Genomic DNA, 22,950 nt, shown 5'->3' with positions numbered 1-22,950 from the left:
CCGAGACCTGGGGTGGGGGTGGGGGGGAGCGTGGGGAATCCTTTGCTCCTTAGGACAGCGCACTTGGTTAAAAATACTACAGTATCCTATGGCGAATGTGTTATTCGCCCAACACAAGTGTGCGTTTTCAGCTATTTAAGCCTCACAAATTCCACCGTTACACTGGACACCAGGTTTGTTGCTATCAGCTGTGCAGGACATTGAGTGAGAAGCTGACAAGGAACATTGCCTGTAGCATCCAACTTGCTGACTCCTGATCAGAACTGAGACTGGAAGAATCCAGTCACATTTAGTCCAATACACTTTTAAGGAAGGAAACAAAGCTATGTCAAGACAGAGATGCTACCGCGTCAGCAACAATTTTCGTATTCTAACCAGACCTTAGCAAATGTGGTATCTAGTCTACTTCCAATCCTAAATATACTTATATATTAACTATTTCCCTGTGTTCTGCGATAATAAATGAAACAGTATTCTTTACTTCAATATTGGGAATAAAATTGTCAGTTTGGGACTAATAATTTTCTATTTCATCTCTCTGCTGTTCCCTAATAGTCTTCCAGTTAAAAACAAAACAAAACGACACCAGTCAGTTTTCAATAAGAACCTGATAACTCTCTAAAGCTGAGCTAGATGGACTGCATTTCCATGAGGTGCTTCCATAAGCTGTGGCTAGGAAATAGGACTGCCAATATCAGTTAAAAACAAAATCATGGCCCCTTTTAAAGAAACAACCAACACAGTTATGAATATAGTATAAAGGAGGTTTTTTTTAAAAAAGATGAATAAGTCATATCTCTTGTATGTAATAAGATTTACATTCAAATTGGGGAGATTTGCATCAAAAGAAAATTAGCAACAGGGGGCAAAATATACGTGCTATTAGTGGTCTAGATATTAAGGGACATGTTTATTTAGATCATTATGGGCTGGAGTAATAGGAAAAGATAGAGGAAAGAACTGGTCCTTGAAGGATGGGCAGGATTCTGAGAGACAGGAATTTTTTTAAAAGCGGGGGAGAGTGTATCATAGGTCTAATCAAAAGCACGAAGGAACCTAAGGCTCTGATTCCTGAGCTGTCGACGTTACAATTAAAAATCATTCTTAATTATATACATAAATGAATTGAGGATGCTCACACAGGCAATGGGAGTCCAAATTAGAACTGGGGTCCTCAGAATTGCAACTCCAGTTTCTGACTGTATTAATAACGTTGAAGAAAAGGATTTGTTTGGGGGACGGGGAGGGAGAGGTTCTGAATAACAGATTGGTACGTTGACGGACGTACTTCCAGGAGGATTTAAGAATTTTGAATATTTTCTATGAGCGGTGAAATGCAAGACAATGCTTAGGTGTGGCTACTAGGTCGTTTCTCTTGCATTGATTTTGTTTAGGTTTTGCTCTTAAATTTGTCTTACATTGCAAAGTTATTGCACAAATGTATTGTTTCGGTGTTTCTATACCGTTTGCAGATTAGGAGCAGGTCCTACAGCACAAGAACGGGAAACACCCTTGCCTGGGTTCAGAGCCTCCTGGGTGGGGCAGGGCGTCCCAGCGTCCTCCCGCTTGAGGGTTGGTGGTTCGTTCCCGCACTGCCGACAGAGGAGAATTGGCTCTCTGCAGCCACCGTCCCTCATACGGTCCGTTCCAATCAGGGCTCAGCGGGAAGGGGCGGGACTGAGTGGCGCGGGTTGTGCTTCTCGCTGTCCCTGGCCTGGTCGCTTTCGGCATGGAGGAAATTTATGCCAAGTTTGTGTCACAGAAAATCAGCAAGACCCGCTGGCGACCGGTACCTCCGGGGAGCCTGCAGACCGCGGAGACTTTCGCCACGGGCTCTTGGGACAATGAGGTACCCCCGCTCCCGGCCCGGGAAGCCCCTGCCTCCTCCTTCCCTCCTGGAACCGCGCCCCCGGCCGCCGGCGCGCGAACTCTCTCTTCTGGCTCCTCTCGCCCTTCTCTGTCCCCCGAATGCACGTCTCAGGCTCGGTTGCCTTGTACCTCAGAGCCATCGATGGCCCCGTATCTCCTCTTTTTTAATGATTATCATTCCATTTGCCTGGGATGCTTTTAAAGCAAGGTTGATTGAAGGCAGTGCAATTTTTAATTTCGGAGAGTTTGACATATATTTCATCTCAAGATAAAATGTTCTGCTTTACAGGAAAATTATGTTTCACTGTGGTCTATTGGAGATTTTGGGAACTTGGACTCTGATGGAGGATTTGAAGGAGACCATCAGTTATTGTGTGATATCAGACACCATGGTGATGTAATGGATTTACAAGTAAGTCTGTGTAATATCCAAAAACTAACTTTTAAAAAACTGAGAGTGATCTTTACGTTTAGAGATGTAAAGGACCTTAAAGTTTGTCTAGTCTCACCCCAGGTTTACAAGAAACTGAGTTCCCTATAGGTTACGATTTGCCAACATCATATAGCTGCTTAATGGCAGAATCAGGACTGGGGAAGGGGATGTGGAATTAATCCTAACTTGTTTGTTTGCCAATTGACCATCTACTATCTGCCAAGCTCCGTTTACATAAGTTAATTTCATTCTCATCGCATGCTTGTTGAATCAAGTACTATTATCTCTGTCTTAATGAGAGCACTGAGACTAAGATCTTTAGAGCATGTACTATGTGACAAATACTGTGCAAGGCACTTTACATGTTTTTGCTTTTTGAGTTCTCATAACAGCCTAGCAGGGATTAGTTCTCTGTTTTGCAAGTTTACCAAGGCTTAGAGAACTTAACTTGGCCAGGGTCTCAAAGCTGGTAGTAAGTGGTGGGAATGGAATTTTGACTCTCACATTTTATTTGCTTAGCATTTATAGGCTCTTTGCATTTTAAAATTGTTATACTACGAATTGAGTCAAACAAATGGCTTCCTCCCTGCTAATATTTATGAATCTATAACAAGCAAGAATTTTCTACTTAGTTTTTTGACCAGGAAAGAATTGTAGCTGCTTCATCAACAGGATGTGTAACAGTTTTCCTTCACCATCCGAATAACCAGGTAAAGAACTTTTGTTTGAAATCTCAGTTTGCATTTTAATTGTTTTTAGGAAGGTTTAAAGAAAACTGTACTTAATAATGACACAAATAATAAAGTTTTATAGTCTTAAAACATGGAGGGGAAAATCCTTGTATTACCCACCTTTTAGTAGATTAATTCTAGAACCATGTTTGTGTGAACCTTCATTCAAATTGGGTATCTCTTATATTCTCTTAGGTTAGTTCTAACAATATGGTGTTCTGGCAAGTACTTTTCCTGTAATTCTCTTTTAAGATCCTAGTCTGGTCTTTTGAAGAAAGAAAGAGCACTTTCTAGCTCAAGCATCATGAGAGAGAACAGGAACAGCTACTTTGCTTCAGATAGAACCTAGGTTTCAGTTGAAAGAGAGGATATACTATATGAAGGCTTGACATTTTTTACAATGCCTTTCTTGTGTGTGCCAAAGCCTGACTGCTGATCTTCAGAGCATAGTGGTAAGGGCAGTCCTTTAAAATAGGCCCACTTGAAGTAGAAGTTTTAAGTTGCTAGAAGAGAATGCTTACTTAGATTTGGGGATTAATCAAGGTCATCTTACTAATAGGCATGCCTAGTAAATACAAGAGCCAGGTCTAGTTAAATATTTTTCTTTTTTTTTTTACTGTTTATTTCAGCAGTGCTTTTATTTTTTTATTTTTTATTTTTTTGGCTGTGTTGGGTCTTTTGTTGCTGCGCACGTGCTTTCTCTAGTTGCGGCGAGCGGGGGCTACTCTTTCGTTGTGGTGTGCAGGCTTCTCATTGCGGTGGCTTCTCTTGTTGCAGAGCACGGGCTCTAGGTGCACGGGCTTCAGTAGTTGCAGCACGCGGGTTCAGTAGTTGTGGCTCTCGGGCTCTAGAGTGCAAGCTCAGTAGTTGTGGCGTATGGGCTTAGTAGCTCTGCGGCATGTGGGATCATCCCGGACCAGGGCTCGAACCCGTGTCCTCTACATTGGCAGGTGGATTCTTAACCACTGTGCCACCAGGGAAGTCTGAACTATTTTTCTTAATGGAGTCATTTGGAAAGCACTGCAGAGATTTTCTCTTAAATGTAGGCCAGTCCCCTTAAGAATTTAGAGTTGCCTTTGAACACATAATTACCTGATACCTAAAAACCATTTCTTTAGTTTGAGATAAGTTTGGGATGTTATTAAAAAGCGTTTCTTTTGAATCTAATCCGGTATATACGGAGCTTTAATGGAAGTAGTTTCTAGACCTTACTGCTTGGAAATACAAAGGGAAAAGAGTTACTATGTTTCTAGAAAGGTGTGAGACACAATTGTAGTTGGGGAAAGCTCTAGTTTTTTGGAGCTTTGCTTTGATTAATCATAGCCTCATTTGTGACATGTAGACTCTGTCAGTCAGCCAGCAGTGGACAACAGCTCATTACCACACGGGTCCAGGCAGTCCTTCCTGTAGCAGTGCACCATGCACAGGTGTTGTGTGCAGCAACCCAGAAATTGTCACAGTTGGAGAAGATGGTCGAATAAATCTCTTCAGAGCTGATCACAAGGAAGCTATAAGAACTATAGGTAAGAAAAATCCTATTTCTTTGGTCTATTGCATAGTAATTGAGCAGCTACCATGTGCTAAGTAAATGCAATGCTAGGTGTTTGAGGGATTTAAAAATATACAAAGCAGGATCCCTTTATCAAGACAGTATGTTGATAAGGCCTGTATGAAGGAGTGACTAGAAGAAAAAGAAATTTGTGGAGAGGACAGCCAGAGGGGATTATCAGATAAAGAATTGAGGGGCAGGTGGCAATCCATTTAATCTAGGTTCCAAACCATAAATAATACTAAAAGGTGGCACACCAGATAAAGGGAACAGCATGGAGGCAGGGTAAGGCCATTCAGAGAATGACAGAAAGTGTAGTTTGACCTGACTTTAGATATTTGTATAGGAGAAGTAAGAAATGAAACAAGAAAGGTAAATTGCGGTCAGGTTGTGAAGAATCTAATGCACAGCCGTAGAGGTTACGTTGTGTTAGGTGGGCAACTACGGAGCCATTGAAAGTTTTTGAGCAAAGGGGTGATGTACCCCCTGTCATGCTTTAGAAGGATTATTCTAGTGTAGTAGTCCTCAACCATACTTTGCACAGACTTGCCTGAGGAGATTTTTAACAGCCCATCACCGTAGACCTCCTAAATCAAAACGTCTGGATTGAGCCCATGAATCAGTTTTTTGTGTTATGATTTTTAGTTCTGAGGAACACTATTTGTTTAGCTTTTAGGGACCACTGCCTGGTGGCAGTTTGGAGGAGGGTCACAAACAGTTTAAGTGTATAGTAAAGTAAGTGGTATAAGTTTAAACACGCTATGAAAAGGAAAAGGACAGTTAAAGCAATCAGGAAGGACTTCATGGAGGAGAAGAGAGCTGATGAGGATAAAGATGTATAGATTTGAGATAAGTCAGCGGAATAGTATAGGTCAGAATGAGCTCTGTAGGAAGCAATGGTGTTTGGCTCAGTAGAATGAAGGTTCTGGGTTAAGCAGTAGGGAGAAGTAAAATTGGATATAAAGGAACCTGAACAGCTGTCTCAGAAATGGAGGGTAACAACCTAAAGTGGAAATAGAGAAATAAATGAAAACTTAGCCCTCCATTTGGAAAACAGTTCAGCTGTCCTGTGAGTGATATAATTTTTCTATTAAAGGAGAGTCCATTTTAACATGTATATTATTGCATTTTTCTATAGAAATTAAACTGTGACTTATTTAAAATTTCATTTGTAATATTTCAATCAATGGAGGGAATGCAATTTAAAATTTTCATGGAAAAGGGGGACCTGTTAACACACAATGCTGTTTCCTTCATTTGTAGACAATGCAGATAGCAGTACACTCCATGCTGTAACCTTTCTTCGAACTCCTGAGATTCTTACAGTAAATTCAATTGGACAGTTAAAAATATGGGATTTTAGACAACAAGGAAATGAGCCCTCTCAGATATTATCACTGTAAGTTTTGATTTGTAATTTCAGTAGTGTGAAGCAAATTTCTTTGACTGTTTATAGCAACTGACTTTAAACCATATTGTATTTTAATTGCATGCTAAGAGAATAATCTCTGACTAAATTTGATAAAGCAAATACAGTTGACCCTTGAACAATGTAGGGGGTTAGAGTCACTGACACTCTCTACACTCGAAAATCCCTGTGTAACTTATAGTCAGCCCTCCATATACGTGGAATCCTCTGTATCAGAGGTTCCACATCCACAGATTCAACCAACCTCGGATCATGTAGCACTGTATATTTACTATGGAAAAGTATTAATATGTAAGTGGATCCATGTTGTTCAAGGGTCAGCTGTATAGTTGGATGGGCTTGATAGTACCATGCTGCATTTGGTAAATATTTGTTGTATTGATTCAGAAGTTTCTATTAATCTCTTTGAAGTTTATGTTATTTAATGGGGAACTTCTTTTTGCTCATCAAATGATTCTATTAATAGTGGAAATATTCTATTAATATATTAATAGAATATTCTATTCTACTAATAATACACTCTAGATGTGATTGGGAGAAAAATACAATCCAAGATATTTTTTTGAGCAGAAATCCCCTTTCTATGTATGCAATCTTCTCTTCTTTAATTAGAAAATAGCATGTGTTAAGCTGGAAAAAAAGTTATATAAACTAAGCATTAAATAAGGTAGAGTAGAAGTAAGGAATATGCTGTTTAGTTGATATATAATGTTTTTAAAAAGCCAAGAAATGGAAATGTTTTGCATATCTTACCATCAAATTATCTTGCTCCTTATGTGTCCAAATTGAAGAGAGAATGAATAACTCTGGCCTTTAACTCCCCCTCAGAATTTTAATATTTAGAGATATATTTAATGTAGTCAGTTTTTTGACATGATTTAAGTTTAGCCAGTAGCTCCAGCCACAAAATTATCGTTTAGTTACTGGAAAGAAACAGGTTTCATAGGTTATTCAAAGATAAATTATACTTTACAACTGTGTGAAGTCATTGTATCTCCCATTAAAGGACTGGTGACCGAGTGCCACTCCACTGTGTTGATAGACATCCCAACCAGCAGCATGTTGTAGCTACCGGTGGTCAGGATGGAATGTTAAGTATTTGGGATATTAGACAAGGTACGATGCCCGTGTCTCTACTGAAGGCTCATGAAGCTGAAAGTAAGTATTGTGGTGATACATAAGTTTTTGGTGTGTGAGCTATACAATGTATTATAAGCAGCTTTCCATAATGATACCTATGGATCATTCTATAGCAGAGTTTTTGACTGAATTGTATAAATTTATAATAATTAACTAATCCCTTTTTATTTGAAATTTACATTCTTTAACATGTTTATTATACACAAAACCATAGTGATTATCCTTACATATTCATCTTTATGTGCTTCTTTTCTTAGGATAGTTTTTTAGAAATAGAATTGATGAGTCCAAAAGTTTGCATAATTTTAAAGCTGTGATTCATGTTGTCAAATTGTTCTACATAAAAATAATACGAGTTTATACTGCCACACCCAGTATGTGAGAATGCACTTTTCCCATGCAAATGCAGGCTGTTGTTTTTTATATTTGCTAATCTGTGTGTTCTTCAATTTATTATTGTACCTTTTTCTATTTTTCTTTCAACAAGAACAAAATATATAGGCTCTTGCCTTGTTTTTAATGCTTGTCACTTGATTTTGGTGGAGATTTTTTGGCTGAACAGAAATTTTTCATTTTATCACCACATGTCAGGGTGGATTATAGTTTTAAATTCTGACTTAAGAGAAGTTGGTATTAATGCTTCAATAAAACTATAAAAGAGCAAACACTATACCAGTATTGCAACTTCTAAGTTTGTTTCACATTATTAATACTTTGGAAAGATAAATGATTTTTAAGATTATATTTAAGAAGCAAATAGAAACTTTTTCCCTCTTCCAGGTATGGCTACGTCCAGGTAAAAAGAATAAAAAGGAATAGGTGTGCCCTTAGAGCCTGTTGTTGCTAACCTCGTGGTAGTTAGAATTACAAACTTTCAGATCTCTTCTCACCAGCCCATTTTTAAACGCCAGCCTGTATTGTTCAACAAAACACACGAGTGTAGTGGCTTGTAGTGTATTTTGAATTCATCTTGACTCTTGGCTAGAAATAAGATGTTTTATAGAGGTTTGTTTTCTAATTTGAAAGTATATAAATACATAAGAATCTAGATTTGGGCAGTCTGCTAATGGCTGTATAGGCTGTTTTGTTTTACTTTGTTTTAATGAAACAGTATGAATGTACTTTACACAGGGACTCACCCAGCACACATTCCTTTCTGGAGGAAGGTGACCTTTTGGTTTTCCGACGTGTTTAATTGTGGTCACTGTCAGAATGAAAATGCCAGCTTGCAAACATGTGCCTTGCACTTTTTATGCTACACTCTGAGCACTTTCTATGCTGCCTCTCTAAGGTTACCTAACCCAGAATCACGAAACCCTTGTTCACAGACTACTGTTTTACCTTCATGCTGCAGCTCTCTTCCTAAGGAGTCCTGGGCAGTCCTTGGCTCCCAGATACCTATTGGCACACAAAGTTCCCTTCAAGTTTAGAGCTTGAGGAGTCCCCAGTCCCAAGCTGGCTTCTTAAGTCTTTCATCTGAAACCAGATCCAGATTTTTGGAGCATTTCCAGGTTTTGGTTTGCTGGGAGCTAGTTGCTATTTCTGTGATACAGGCCAGAAGTATCCAGAGTCTTGGCATGAGCCAAAATTGGACTATGTCTCTTAGAAATTCATTTGTATTCTACTTTTATGGTCTTCTCTCTGTTTCCAGTAATATAACCTTCATGTGTTAATGACACAGGAACTGAAAATAAGAGAACTTAACAATTTTCAAAAAATCTTTTCAGAATTATTCCATTGTCCTACTTTTCCATAAAAAAATTGTAATAGGTCAAATGACTAGCATTTATTTTCATTCATTTGCTGGCCCAATACACAAGTAGATTTACTTGACTTCTTTATCTTATCTACATGTGTTAGCCATTTGGAGAGTTATGTCTTTTCTTTGATCCTGAAGCTTTTGATTTTTATCCCAGGCTTGGAGTTTGAAGGTGTGTGATGGAGGTTAATGGAAGGTGATGCCTAGAGACAGGGTTTTGATGTTTGTTCAACTGATCTACACAAGAATAAGCTTCTTGGTTCTTGTCTTTTAGTGTGGGAAGTTCACTTTCACCCATCCAACCCAGATCATCTGTTTACTTGTTCTGAAGATGGATCTCTCTGGCATTGGGATGCCTCCACAGATGTTCCTGAGAAATCATCACTCTTTCACCAAGGTAAAAAATTGTAATGAAGATTCTTGTGTGTAATTTTATTATATTTTTAAATACCAAATTAGAAGTTCTCGTATTTTTAACATTAAGGAATGACAAAATGTTTCCATTCTCTGGCCTCAGGGTAAATTCTAGTATCACAGGGCTTGAAATCTGACTGTCAGCTACTGACCACTATACTGCTGATGACTAGAAATGCTGTTAGCTGGCTAACTTCGGACAGCTAGGGGTCTTGTTTGTGAGTACATTGTTGTGGGCCCTCATGCCACAGGATAGGCATTGACAGCTCTCTTATACTACATTGTCAAGGGTGTATGGCAAGACAAAAGTTGATCTTTTATGGATTAAGGTACTGGTTTCTCCTCAGACTAAAAGGCCCTGTCTCCTGATTAAAGACAGAGGTAAGTAAAGGTCAGCCAGAAACTATACACTTAAAATCAAGAGGTATTTTTGTTTCTGTTTTTTTGCATTTTCTAACCTTCTTGTTTTTGAGTTTGTCTGTGGTTCCAAAGTTTAGTTGTTCATTCATTCAGCAAATGTTTATCAAGTGCCTACCACATGCTTGGCACTCTTCTAGGTGTTAGAGCCCATGAGAGTGAGCAGAAAAGCCTCGAGGCACATAGAGCAAATATTCCAGTAGACAGTAAGTAAGATAGATAATGTCTCAGTAAAAGTCTAAGCAGAAAAACAGAAACTACCCTGGATTTAGAAGGAATCAGTTTCACGTGTGTTAGAAGGGCTCGAAGAACAAAAGGGAATGGGAGGGATGCTGGAAGAGCAAATAGCAAAAACAGAGGAATGCCCAGAAATCCACAGTTGTTAATACCTCTGCTGTACTGTTGGAAGTGCTGTCCAGGTTGGTTCTGGATCAGCAGAAAAGGTGCCACCTCAGCCTGTGTTGTCGTTGCCAGGAACCTGGAGCCTTTTCCTTCCCCCACCCCACCCCGTCTGCCTTCCAGTCACCCACAGTAGTGCCTCCCATGGGCAGGGTCTGCCTGGAAGGCAGACGGCAAGGGAGCCTGGAAAAAGGAGTTTGTCCCTGTGAGACACTGTAGAGCACAGCAAAGTAGGAAAGGAGACAGCAAGAAGGAAAAGATCTGGACCAAATACCCTGATGCCTATGAAGAAGAGTGAAGAGAATAGGAGGATGAAGAATTAGTGGAGGAGGGGCCGCTTGGCAGGGAGAACATTTGAGCAGAGACCTGAGGAGGTGGAGGTACGAGTCACAGGAACGCATGCCAGGTGGAGGAAACAGCAAATTCCCAGGGCCTGAGACAGAACAGCAAGGAGGCCAGTGTGGGTGCAGTTCAGCAGGCCGGGAGTGTGCGGAGGTGGCAGGAGCTGCGGAGGACTCTGCAGACGGGGATGAGGCCTTCAGGCTCTGTTCTGGATGTGACGGAAAGCCACTGGAGAATGTTGAGCAGGGGAGTGGGGTGATCTGTCTTATGTTTCCAAAGAATCACTTAGGCGACTGTGTAGAAAATAGACTGGGGAGAGGGATGGAAAAAGCAGAAGCAGGGAGGAGAGTTAGCACCGTGGTTCTAACGTTCATTTTCACAGTAGTCAAGAGTCATATAAAATATAGGAGCAGTAAAAGGTGAACAAAAACTAAGAAGGAAAAATCTAAAACGTCTCCAGAAAGATTCTGGAGAAGAAGTATGTATGGCATGTGTAGAGCATGCAGCACGTCTATGCTAATAACTTCATGTATGGAGAAACTAAGAATTTTATTAGTTTCTAATAAATAATAAGGATTAGCTAAGCAGTTGGGTTTTTATTTCTTCTTTCCCTACCCCCACTCTCTTGCATTTGAGATTTTACTGTTTGAAGAACCTTGGTTAGACGGGAAAGAGCCATTTACTATATTGTGTGCCTAGTGTCGCAAGGAACAATATTAGACACTGTGTAAAGGTCAAATAAATATCATCTATACAACCTGCTCTTAAGAAATACCTAATTTAGTTATGGAGAAGGGGGCATGCAAAGTTAAATCATCTAAGAAATGTTACAAGGTAGTAAGTTATTAGTGGTGCGTATAAGTGCTGGGGGTTCCAGGAAGGAAAAGAGAAGCATGAACTGGAGTCGTCTTCAAAGGCTTCTTAGAGAAGGAAGTTGAGCTGGGCTTTAAGAATCAGCAAGATCTAAACTCACTGATCTTTAAGCTTCAAGGTAGGAGGGACTTCGCCTTGTATTCCCAGCACTTAGCACACAGCCTGGCATATAGTAGGTACTCAGCCATTTATTGAGTAAATGAAATCTGTCTTTATTTGATCTGGCAGAAAGTTGAAAGGAAAGAAAATTGCAAATGAAGGCTAAAACTGAAATATACTGCTTCTGCCCCACTTAATCCTGTATTAAATGAAGAGCACTGTCAGACATAAAAGTGTATAATCTGGTAGTGTTCTTAAATTCTACTTTTAAGAACATTTACCTGAAATAAAGGCAAAGCATAAAAGGAGATCTAAAGCAAGTTGATTATATTTTTAGACATATAGAAATAAATATATTTTTAGAAATATTCATCTAGAAATACATCCAGAAATTTTCATTTTTTGATTACCTAAGAACTTAGATTTCCATATATTATCTACATTTATTCTACTTGTCTTCTAGGCATTTTGGTACATTTCTGAGACTTTCCATTAAAGAATAAACAGGAAGACAGGGTCAAAATGAATCTTGTGCTTTGCTGAAGATTTCAAGTTTGATAACCATATTATCCCATGGAAATTTGAGTATTTAATATCACTGACTAAGCCTTTAGTCAAAAATGGTGATGTGTTATAATGGAATTATCAGCCAGTTATTCTTGAGAATTAAAACCAATATATATCATTGCCTTTTTTAAGTATTAGAATTTCAGATGTTTACTAGTATAAAATTAGTCTTGAAAGCAGTTTTCACCTTTTCTTTTCTTTTCCCAGGAGGAAGAAATAGTACTTTTTTGTCTCATAGCATTAGTAACCAAGCTAATGTTCATCAGTCTCTTATAAGCTCCTGGCTCATCACTGATCCTGCCAAAGACCGTATTGAAATCACAAGCTTGCTTCCCAACAGGACTTTGTCTGTGAACAGTTTGGATGTTTTAGGTCCTTGTCTTGTTTGTGGAACCGATGCAGAAGCAATTTATGTTACTAGACAACTTTTTTCATGAAGATACTAAAAGATTTCATGTAAAACATACAGTTACAGCCTTTCAAATTCCAGCTTCTCTATGCAAATTTTTATGATTGGAAAATGTGAAATTTGCAGGGGAAGCACCCGTAAGCTATTGTTAATTTTGATGCCCAGTTTCAGCTTTTGTTAGTTGAATATTCTTCTAATAGTTAGTAGCTAGAGTCTGATTAAGGACTGATGGCAAAAGAATTGGACCGTGTGGAAGAACATGAGAGGGATCCTCGTGCTGATAAACGCACTGCCTTCAGCACAATTCTGCACAGCACAGGGAACCAACTCTCCATTTCTGATGTAGGGCTCAAAAATGTCAAACCACCAATGGGTTCCTATCCTTTTTATCAACGGTATGTGGGGTATACCCCTCCCTGGTGGCCTTAGCTAGTATTTATTCTTTTTACTACAAGTATTTTCTTCAATTCTTCCACATTTTATTTCCTTAATAATTTTTGTAAACTTTTTTCAGAAAGAATTGAGAACAAAAATGGCAAAATTTTTGTAGTGTTCAAATTTTTTTGAAGGTGAAAATGTTTTGACAGTTTCCTTTACTAGAATGGGTTTGAACAGAACTCTGTCAGCTCCTTAGACCCAACTTTATTTCTCTTGAAAAGAAAAAAGACAAGTACATTTTTCCTAAGGATTTTTGCTTTTATTTAGTTTTACAACGTAGTTGAAAATTGCTGAATTGGACATTGTGCAATAAAATAGGATCTGACATTGGTAAATGAGCTGACTTACAAACGAATTTGATAGGTAACATGCAAGAGACTAGTATGATGATGTGGTAGGAGTATAGAGTTTCGCCATCTTTATCTTTAATGTTAATGATGACCTAACATACAGTGTTTTAAGACAATTTTATGATATTGTCTTTCTAAAGTTTGTTAGATTAAATGCATTATTGAACTGTTAAGACCTTAATGACAAATCACTCCTATTATACAATTGAAGTGTATGTTTATTTACTTTACAATTCCAACAATAATTACTATGAAGTTTTGTCTTTCCATCCCAATAAATATTTGCAGTTTTTTTATGCCGCCTTACCTCAGGGTTTTTTGGATTTTGTTTTTTTGTTAACAGTTTAAAATGGAATACATATATGCATCTGCTGTTTTATATATATTTGGCTCAAAAATATTTGACTGCATGGACTTGCCTCGCGGTCCAGTGGTTAATGCAGGGGGCACAGGTTCGATCCCTGGTCGGGGAACTAAGATCCCACATGCTGCACAGCATAGCCTAAAAAAAAAAAAAAATCGACTGAAGATAATTAGTAACTTTGAATTCCAAAGAATCAGAGAAGGAAAGAAAATGTTGCTGATAGGAATTCTTAATCTGTTTATAGTTTTATTGCTGGGGCTAATTTTTTAAACTTTCTGTTATTACAAAAGTCATTCATTGTAGAAAAGACAGTCAAAAACTTTAAGTACTTAATCTCAAAGAGAGAATTCTTTTCATACTGTCTTCTATCCATCAATGTAGTTTTTCTGTTAAAAAAACCGAAATATACATGTTATATTTGTAGATGCACATTCTCTAGCAGTCAACACATGAATTCAATAATAAAAATATAGCTAAGAATTTTCCTCTGACTTTATATTTCCCTTTGTATGAATGTCTTGTTGCAGCCTAAGCTACAGTGTCCCTCTCTTCATCCAGTACAGGCATCCTCCCATTCTACTCGGCAGGCTAACATCTTTGCTTTGAACGGCCCAGAGTTGATCTCATCCCTGAAAGACCCTAGCTCCCAGGTGGCACATTTTCTGTGTACAGTGAATGGCAAACTTGTTGTGCCTCTGCTTCGATCCATATTATCTGCTGCTGAAAAGATACATGTACGTTTGAAGGTTACATGTACATTGTTAGCACCCTTCTCAGTTTCCCGCAACAATGTATACAATTTCCCGTGATCATTACAGTAAATAATTGGTGGAGGGAGGGAACCAGACATACAGGCTTAGCATACTAGCTTGGAATGGACACAAGTTTGAAGTTTGAAGCTTTGATTTGATTTAAGGGTATTTGTAACCATAAGTAGAAGGAAGTACATTTGAATAGTGTTACATTTTCTGTCAATTTAAGAGTTCTGTCAGACTTAATAAGAAACATAAGAAACTTCTATATCCTTATTGATAAATAAAACCCTAATTTATGAATTTAATTATCACTGCTTTTATTCATGGAACTATCAAATAGAATTTCTTTTGAGGGCTGTAGGATCTCAGAGGTGAAAGGTATCTTGGAGGGCATCTCCAAACTAAATCTAATCAACACCTCCACAGCATTCCCAACAAATTATCATCTAACCTCTACTTGAAAATATACCATGATAAAGTTTCCCATTTCCCAATGTAGCCTCCTTGTTTGCACACCTGTAATTGATACTGCATTATGGCAGGGTTTTAGTGTGTGAGTGGGATCCAACACAATCCTATAAAAAAAGAATCATATTATTGTGGGTTAACGAAATGATCATGTGAACCTATGAGATGGAACCAAACACCAATCATTTTATCAAATTTGCATTCTGTTGGGGTGCTTTACTCTAAGGTTCAACTAAATAAGTGAATTTTCACATACTGAACTGAAATTTGCTTCCATTTGTCTTTTCTCAGGAGCCACAAAAAACAAATTTAATTCTTTTCATCATATATTCAAATATTCAGAACTACGTATTGTAGCTTCTTTGGGGTAAACTTTTAAAATCCCTTCAATGGTTTCTTGTGGGCAAGGTTCCCTTCCCCACCTTTCTTGCCCTTCTTGGCTAAATCCTGCATACCTTTCTGGACTCCTCTTAGGTGTCATTTTCTCAAGAAAGCTCTCCCTGGCCTCTGACAATCTGGGCTAAACTGTACTCTGCATCAAAAGCCCATTGTGCAGAGCTTATATTGTGCTTACAGCCATTTGCTAAGCAGCCTGTCTCCCTCTACTGGACCACAAGTTCAAGAACAGGGCCCATGTCAGTGTTGTATGAACAATGTTTAACACAGTATCTGATACATAGTAAGCCCTGAATTAGCCTGAATTGAACTAAACTCACAATTTTGTTTTCCCTTTAAAAAATAAAGGCCTGGGCTTCCCTGGTGGCGCAGTGGTTGAGAATCCGCCTGCCGATGCAGGGAACACGGGTTCATGCCCCGGTCTGGGAAGATCCCACATGCCGCGGAGCGGCTGGGCCGGTGAGCCGTGGCCGCTGAGCCTGCGCGTCCTGAGCCTGTGCTCTGCAACGGGAGAGGCCACAACAGTGAGAGGCCCGCGTACCACAAAAAATAAATAGAGGCCATCATTAAAGTGTGACTTCCAAAATGAATACTTTTCCAGTGGTGTCTGCCTTGCCGAGAGTATGACAGAAATCTGCCATCCTGGTTCTGGGTACGATATTCCTTTGTAATGCTGTCTCAGCTTATTTTACCTATTCTGATATTTGTTCAATTGACTGCTGACTAGTTTAACTTAAACCCTTAATTTTCACACCTGATACTCCCTAAACCATACCTCCCTATTCTTGAGTTAATGCCGATGATTCTGATTCTTACTATAGGTCCATCCTTCCTGTTTAAGGAGACATATTTTGTTTCACTTTAGGAAAGAGCTAACAATCACCTTTGAATCTTTTCTGCGGAAGCTGATCGTTTTCAGAATTGCCCAGCGTGCTCTCTACACCCTCATCCCATTGGTAAGGAGATAGGTTAAATGGACTTAGGCCCACTTCCCAATTATCAGTGACATACGAATCATTGGTATTTGGCTACAGTTGTTGAAATATTTATAAACCAACCTAACTTATTGACACTCTGCCACATTTATCTTGTTCATAAGGCTATTGTGAGAAAACACCTGTGCTACAGCTATCATCCTATCAAAATTTTGGCATAATTGAAAAATTCCTTGTCCTTTGTGAATAACACTTCTACTTCACAGTATTGTGGAAACATCCTTTTAATAATCCATTTTAGAATCTTGTCTAAGAAGCATACTAAGTTCATTAGTGTACAGTTTATATCAAGCCTTCATTTAAACTTATGGTATCAATATGATATCTAGCTCAGACTAATTAGATGGTCTGAAGCAGTAGCAGTGCTCTTGTTTTACAGATAATGTAACCTGGGGAGAGCCAAACTATGATATGCAACTATTTAAACTATTTCATTGGTATCATTCTGAACCACAATGTTAAGTGGCAACACAGAATAATTAAATAACAGCCTAGACTACAGTCATCTTAGCATCAAAACAATTACAACATTTCACTATATTAGTAGAGGGAGAAAACCACAAAGGGGGTGGGGGTGAGAGGGGAGAAGTAGAATGACTAGAATCTAGCTGATCAGGTAATAAACTCTAATTAATTAAAAATAAACTAATGGTCAATTCCAAACTGTCATGACTGACTGGACTTTGGGGGAACAGTAGCTGACAGACCAGCCTAACATAGCCATCAGACACGCGTCAACTGTCAAAACAATTTTTGTACAGACCATGGTTATAAGAAGCTAAATTGTAATTAATACTAGACAGTAAAATACTAGCTGCAACAAATCAAAACACAGATCTTACTCCTGCATAGTATGGAATCAACTTATTAGCCAGAGAGATCCTACAAGCAAGGATTCCCCAGGAGCAATGAGCACACCAAGAACCCAGATTTGGTTTCTAATACCATTCTCCAGTAAAAGGAACCAAGGCTCCTTGGAGGAGCAGGAAATAAATCAGATAGTTTGGAGCATTCTGTAGTCCCAGAAGGGAAGAAAGTTAAGAAAAAACAAACAAACAAAAAAACAATGATGGGAGTATGTTATAGGGACACAGAAGCTAACTGGAAGAGTTCCAATAGCCAAAGCTGAAACAATTTGATCAAAAACAAGAAATACCCAAACTATTAAATAAATATCCATGAGTCCACATTGATAAGAATAAATGTTTGAAAAAAATGGATGAGAGACAAATCTGCTCAGAATTCCAAATAATTTATGTAGATTCTCCACTCTCAAGGAGGTGGAACACAATTCACTCCTAAGTGTGGGTTGCTCATAGTTGAGAGCCTTCCCCTAAGATAGTGTGAATTCCTGGGAGAACCTGTGTTCTCAGGACCACAGTGCTCTCCAAACTTTTTCCATGTGTGCTGCCTCTGTTCCTACAGTCATCCAAGCATGAGACTTGCCCCTTACATCTGTTGATAAAAACAAAGTGAGACAACCTACTATACATAAAATAGATAAGCAACAAGGATTTGCGGTACAGCACATGGAACTACATTCAGTATCTTGTAATAGCCTATAATGGAAAATAATATGAAAAAAATATATATTTAGAACTGAATCACTTTGCTGTATACCTGAAGCTAATATTGTAACTCAACTATACTTACAAAACAAAACAAAAACCACACAACTACAACAAAATCAAAATATCCCTCTTCCATGAAGCACTGAAGAGTTGAATAGGCTGAAGCTGGACCAACGGCTTTCCATCACAGCAACACAAAGACCTTCAAACACAATAGCAGGTATTGCCATTCTCAGACATCAGCACCCTTAGTTGGCATTTTCCTGGTCTTTCACCTCCACCCACTCCCAGTCTCAGCCACTCTCAGTTTCATCCTGTTGGTTGGTTCTTCTATCCTGAACATTCCTTCTCTCCTTTCCCTGCTCTTTTCTCCCCCTACTTCACAGGAGTAAACCTCTTAATATATAGAGCAATTCACTGAGGTCCTTGAATTATCTAGGAATTCTCCTAAAGACAGTAGTTTTTGGAGATGCCCATCTTTAGGTTTAGACAGATGAAGAGCTTAAGTAAAGAAGTTCTGAGGGTTGGTGACAGAGGTGACAAGGTTTAGGCGGCAGTCTGCTCTTCCAGATACATAATCCATCTAGAAAGGACAAGCAGGCCTGTCAACATATTAGATTCATATAATTCATATTAATTTTGAGGCTGAAAGATACCCTGAAGGTTACTTAGTTCTCCAGCTGAAGAAAGTAAGACCTAGAGCTATTAAGTCAGCCACTTTGGGCCATGTCTTCTACAGACTCTGTGATTGTGGAATACAGATTTTCAACCAAGTGCTCGTGGAATGTAATCTTTTAACAGGTTTTCACATTTGAACTTCTGGATACAGTAGCCAGCAACGAATTCAACATGAGAAAAAAAGTCTTAAAAAATTGTCTCTAGTAAAAAATGGTGAGATATTTGAAAATACTAAGTGTATATATTTTCTAGAGGCAGAATTGGCAAAGGCGCTCTTTACAATGGGTGGGCGGGACCTTTAACATCATACAACCATTGATCCCATCCCAAACTTCTAATTCAATCTAACAAGAAATGAAGCCTCTTCTCGCAGTCACCATTATCCCAATTACGGCAATAACGACTTCCTCTTTTACCGAGTCGGCTGACGGATTAAAAATCTCTAAACTCCTTAATCTGTCCTGGTTCGAGAATATATTAATCTGGCTGATTCAGAAAATACTTACTCACGGATTTACTCGGGGAAAGAGTGCTAAGCAAAGATCAATTTATTTCAAAGCATCTAGAAATCCCGAATCCCGATGTCCACAGCGAGGTTCTGAGAATTAAACTCCTCCAGATGCGCATCTTTTATCCTATATTCGTCCATAGAAAGAGTTCAATTGAAAAGAGAGAGACAATGAAATAAATGAGTGGGCTTGGGATGGGGGGAACCTGACGCCACCAGCCGGGGAGAGTCACCTGAGCAGCGCAAGGCAGGGGCGACGCGGGGCGACGCTCGCAGACACGCAGAGAAGCGGGCGACTACGGAAAGCTGGAGGCCGCAGGCGGCGCGCTCGCTCCCCGTCGCCGGGCGGGCCGAAGCCCCCAGTCCTCGGCCCCCGCGCAAGCGACGCCGGGAAATGCCCACATCCGGGAAACCTGCAGCGGAGTGCGGCGGCGGCGACACCGAGTGGAAGGCAAAATGGCGGCGGCGGCGGCGGCCTGGTGCTAAGGGGAGAGGCAGGTCCCCGCGACCCCCGAGACGGGCCGCGCTGGCCCGCGGCAGTCCCCCGGCGTCTCTGCCCGCCCTGCCCCACCGGGGATACTTGGAGTCCCCGGGACGGGCTCCGGCCGCATCGGCGCCCGCCCTCGGGCCCGTGGACGCTGTCCAGGAGCCCCGCTCTCCCCTGCAGGTAGGTCCGAGGCTGGCGTAGCGGGTGGGGCGCACTCTCTTCTTCCGAGCCGGAGTTGGCGGGGCGGTGGCCGCCGGGGCCCACGCCCATCCCCGCTGGCGGGGGTCCAGGGGCTGCTACGGACGGGCGGGCCGGGCCGGCCCGGTGCGGGCCCGACTTGGCTGGTTGCACGGACCTGAGCGGAGCCCTGCCCTGGGGAAGCGAGGGTTGGCCGCGTCCGGGGATGGAGGAAGAGCCCCGGGCTTTGCGGCCTTGGAGGTTCAGGTTGGGCTAGGAAGAGCCGGTGTCGCCGGAGGCCGTGCGCGGGCTCCCTCGTACCTCCACCCTTATCCCCAACACGCACGGGTCAGCGGTGCTCAGAAAGGAGGGAAAAGCGAGAGGTGGTTCTGAAGGAAATTCGCCGTAACAGAGCCGCAGTTCTTTCATCCCAGAGGGACCCAATGCTGGATATACCTTGAAGAAATTCTCGGAATTTCTACTTACAGTCCACTGTAAATAGGGTACTGTTCATAGCTGGAAGGGGTAGGAGAGATGGAGGGATCTCTGTGGAGTAGGCGTGTGTATGTAAATACAGAAAGGGAAGGAAAGGAAATTAAGGGGACATTGTTTATTATAACTTCAAAAAGAATTTGTATCACAAAGAATGACTCTCAGGTGACTTGATTTAACCCCATTCTCTCCAATTGAAAGTTCTTTTCTAAGGGAAGAAAATTTAATGTCTGTTGACCCATGTGTTACTATTACTCAAAATATACAGTCATGTAGAAGTTATTTATAAATCTAGTGAGAAATAAGTATAATCTCGCACAAGTAATATTGTTTCACTCCGGTTAGGGAAATGAATTTGAATCGTGAAGCTTGTCCGGCCTTTATGGATTATATATTGAGGATTAAGAATTTTTTATCAAATTTCCTCCATGTGGAAGAAACGGTAGGACATTATAATTGGAATGAATGTTCTCTGCTAAGGTGTCTACGTTTGTGATTTACCTCCGGTTATTTCTGTAATAAGTTGACAGACAGGTAAAATGAGCTAGTTGATTCCCTAAGGCAGCGGAGGAATTTGACTGATTTAACAGTAAAAGAAGTAGCATTGTGTTACTCTGATCGGCTGCTCCTGCAAGAAACTAGATCATGGTACACGCCAGGGAAGGCGCATTTTTTTTTCTATGCCTGAATATTTATTGAATATGACTTGCCACTCTTCAAAAGCAAATAATAAAATACTTCTGCTGCACATTTTTGATATCATGTGTGGATATCCTTCTATAGATTGAGTTTTTGTTTTTGTTTTTGTTTTTAATGCTTCTCCTTGTTACTCTACGTACATGTAGTCTAGGAACAGTTTCAGCTCTGGTTATTTAGTTTTTGTTCTAGATGTTATATTTACATTAATGGGGGATTTTTGTAGACCGCAAAAGTTATTTAGTCATTGATCAACATTTTTATCAAGTAGAAATGGCAGTCATTTTTCAGCATGAATATAAATTATAGTGATTGTTTTCACTTTCGGTAAGTTAATTCTTAGAAACTGAATTGGAGAAGATGTCATCAGTATGCAGAGATTCTTGAATATTGCTGTATGAACAGCTAAGACTGTGGTGCTAAGACAGTACATATTACTGTTGCTATTCTCATCACTGATTTAGTCAAACTCTGAGACAGGCCATCTTTCTTAAAAACCTAATTCAACCTAAGGTAACACTTTGAAATCTTCTATTGTAATGGGATCTATTCTTCTTCTAAGCTGGACAGTGATATTTGTTTGGACTCACATTTGCACATTTGATGAAGGTCTGAACTTTCTAAGGAATGGAGGTTTTGTCTTTTCAGTCTAACCAGTTTAAGTATCTCTTCAAAGAATGTGAGTAGTTATAATCCCTTAGGAAAACTCAAGATGTAGGTATGGTAAAAAGAGCCCTGGGCTGGTTCAGGATGTGTCGAGTCCATTCCTAGCATGATGTTGAGATGGCTAAATGATCTTAGGCAGGCCACATTACCTCTCTGGATCCATTTGCTCATCGGAAATTATATATATATGTAGATATATAGGTAGATATACATATATAGAGATAGATAGATATACGTATCAATCTATCTATATCTGTATATCCCCAAGACACCTATGCTCTGTCAATCTGTGATCTAGTAGGAAAAATAAGTTTTATTTGACTGTGCAAAGTGCATTTGGAGTTCAGAGGAGGTTAACAACTACCAGTTCAATGAAAACTTCAGGAAGGAAGCATTTGAATGGGACCTTAAAGGTTGGGTATAATTTCTACAAGAAGAAATATGGCAGGGGCTCTTCCAAGAGTAGTGAACAGGAAGAGTAAGAACATGAAAGTAGAGAAGCACAAAGTACATTAGCTGAGAGCAAGTAATTTGGCTTGGTTAGAATCTGGGTAAGATAGTGGAAAGAGTAAGAAGATAATAACTAACATTTATTGAGTCAGGCACTTATTCTAAACATTTGACATGTATTAAACTTATTTAATGCTTAAAATAACCCTATTTAAATAGGACTATTATTGCCCACATTTGAAGGTGAAGGAACTGAGGCACAGCTTGCTGAGATCACAAAACTATTGTAGTTACTGGTAGAACTGGGATTTGTACGCTGCTCTTTGACCCAGATCTCTGACTTTAAGTTAAAGGAATCATTGAGGGTTCTGGAGTAGGGAGGTAACATGATCAGAACTATGTATTAGGAAGACTCATCTGGCACCAGTGTAGCATGGGTTAAAGAGGTAAGCTGTTTAGTGTTGAAGAGTTCTTCTCAAAATTCTCTTTGTTTATTAGAGTTTTCACATATCAGTTTCACATTTGTTAATGCCAGTGTCAACCATACCTTGCTGGAGGGATTGTAAATTAGTCTACCTTTCTGGAGGACAACCTGACAATAAGTATCAGAATTTTAAATATGCATTCTCTTTGACCCAGCAATTCCACTTCTCGGAATTTATCTTAAGGGAGATGCCCAATAATGGGTGCACAAGAATTTTTTTTTTAATGGATTGTTTAAATGGTTACAACTGTAAATACACTAAAAACCATTGAATTATACACTTTATTATTTAGTTAGTTAGTTTTGGCTATACCACCGTGCAGTATGTGGGATCTTAGTTCCCTGACCAGGGATTGAACCCGTGCTGCCTGTAGTGGAAATCCCAGCACAAGAATTTTTATTGCCACAGTTTTTATTAACTAATTTTTATATGTACAAGGAATATGTGTATACGTGTAAGCTATGAAGCATAGTAAAATGACCATCCACGAACTTACCACCCATCCTCAGAACTAGAATATTACCAATACAATTGAAGTTATCAG

At 39.7% G+C, this 22,950-nt stretch overlaps 1 protein-coding gene and 1 long non-coding RNA gene across 2 annotated transcripts; one reads left to right on the top strand and one right to left on the bottom strand.

Annotated features, from left to right (window-relative positions):
- Positions 1 to 1,729: 1,729 nt before the first annotated feature.
- On the top strand, positions 1,730 to 12,458 carry NUP43 (nucleoporin 43; the record flags this gene model as incomplete). The annotated part of the gene is made up of 8 exons (XM_079716558.1): positions 1,730 to 1,849; positions 2,159 to 2,281; positions 2,935 to 3,012; positions 4,376 to 4,556; positions 5,846 to 5,981; positions 7,018 to 7,169; positions 9,185 to 9,307; positions 12,229 to 12,458. The coding sequence occupies 8 exons, from the start codon at positions 1,730 to 1,732 to the stop codon at positions 12,456 to 12,458; spliced, it is 1,143 nt and encodes a 380-aa protein (XP_079572684.1).
- A 279-nt stretch (positions 12,459 to 12,737) lies between these two features.
- On the bottom strand, positions 12,738 to 19,270 carry LOC307061416. Its single transcript, XR_013811184.1, has 3 exons — positions 19,187 to 19,270; positions 18,952 to 19,080; positions 12,738 to 13,720 (listed from the first exon to the last, which is right to left on the bottom strand). It is a non-coding gene; the product is annotated as an uncharacterized lncRNA (long non-coding RNA).
- Between the last annotated feature and the right edge of the window lie 3,680 nt (positions 19,271 to 22,950).

The sequence above is a fragment of the Hyperoodon ampullatus genome (assembly GCF_949752795.1).
Source record: "Hyperoodon ampullatus genome assembly, chromosome: 12".
NCBI lineage: Eukaryota > Metazoa > Chordata > Mammalia > Artiodactyla > Ziphiidae > Hyperoodon > Hyperoodon ampullatus.
The sequence above is the reverse complement of the archived record's forward strand: the minus strand, read 5'-3'. Positions and strand labels throughout refer to the sequence as shown.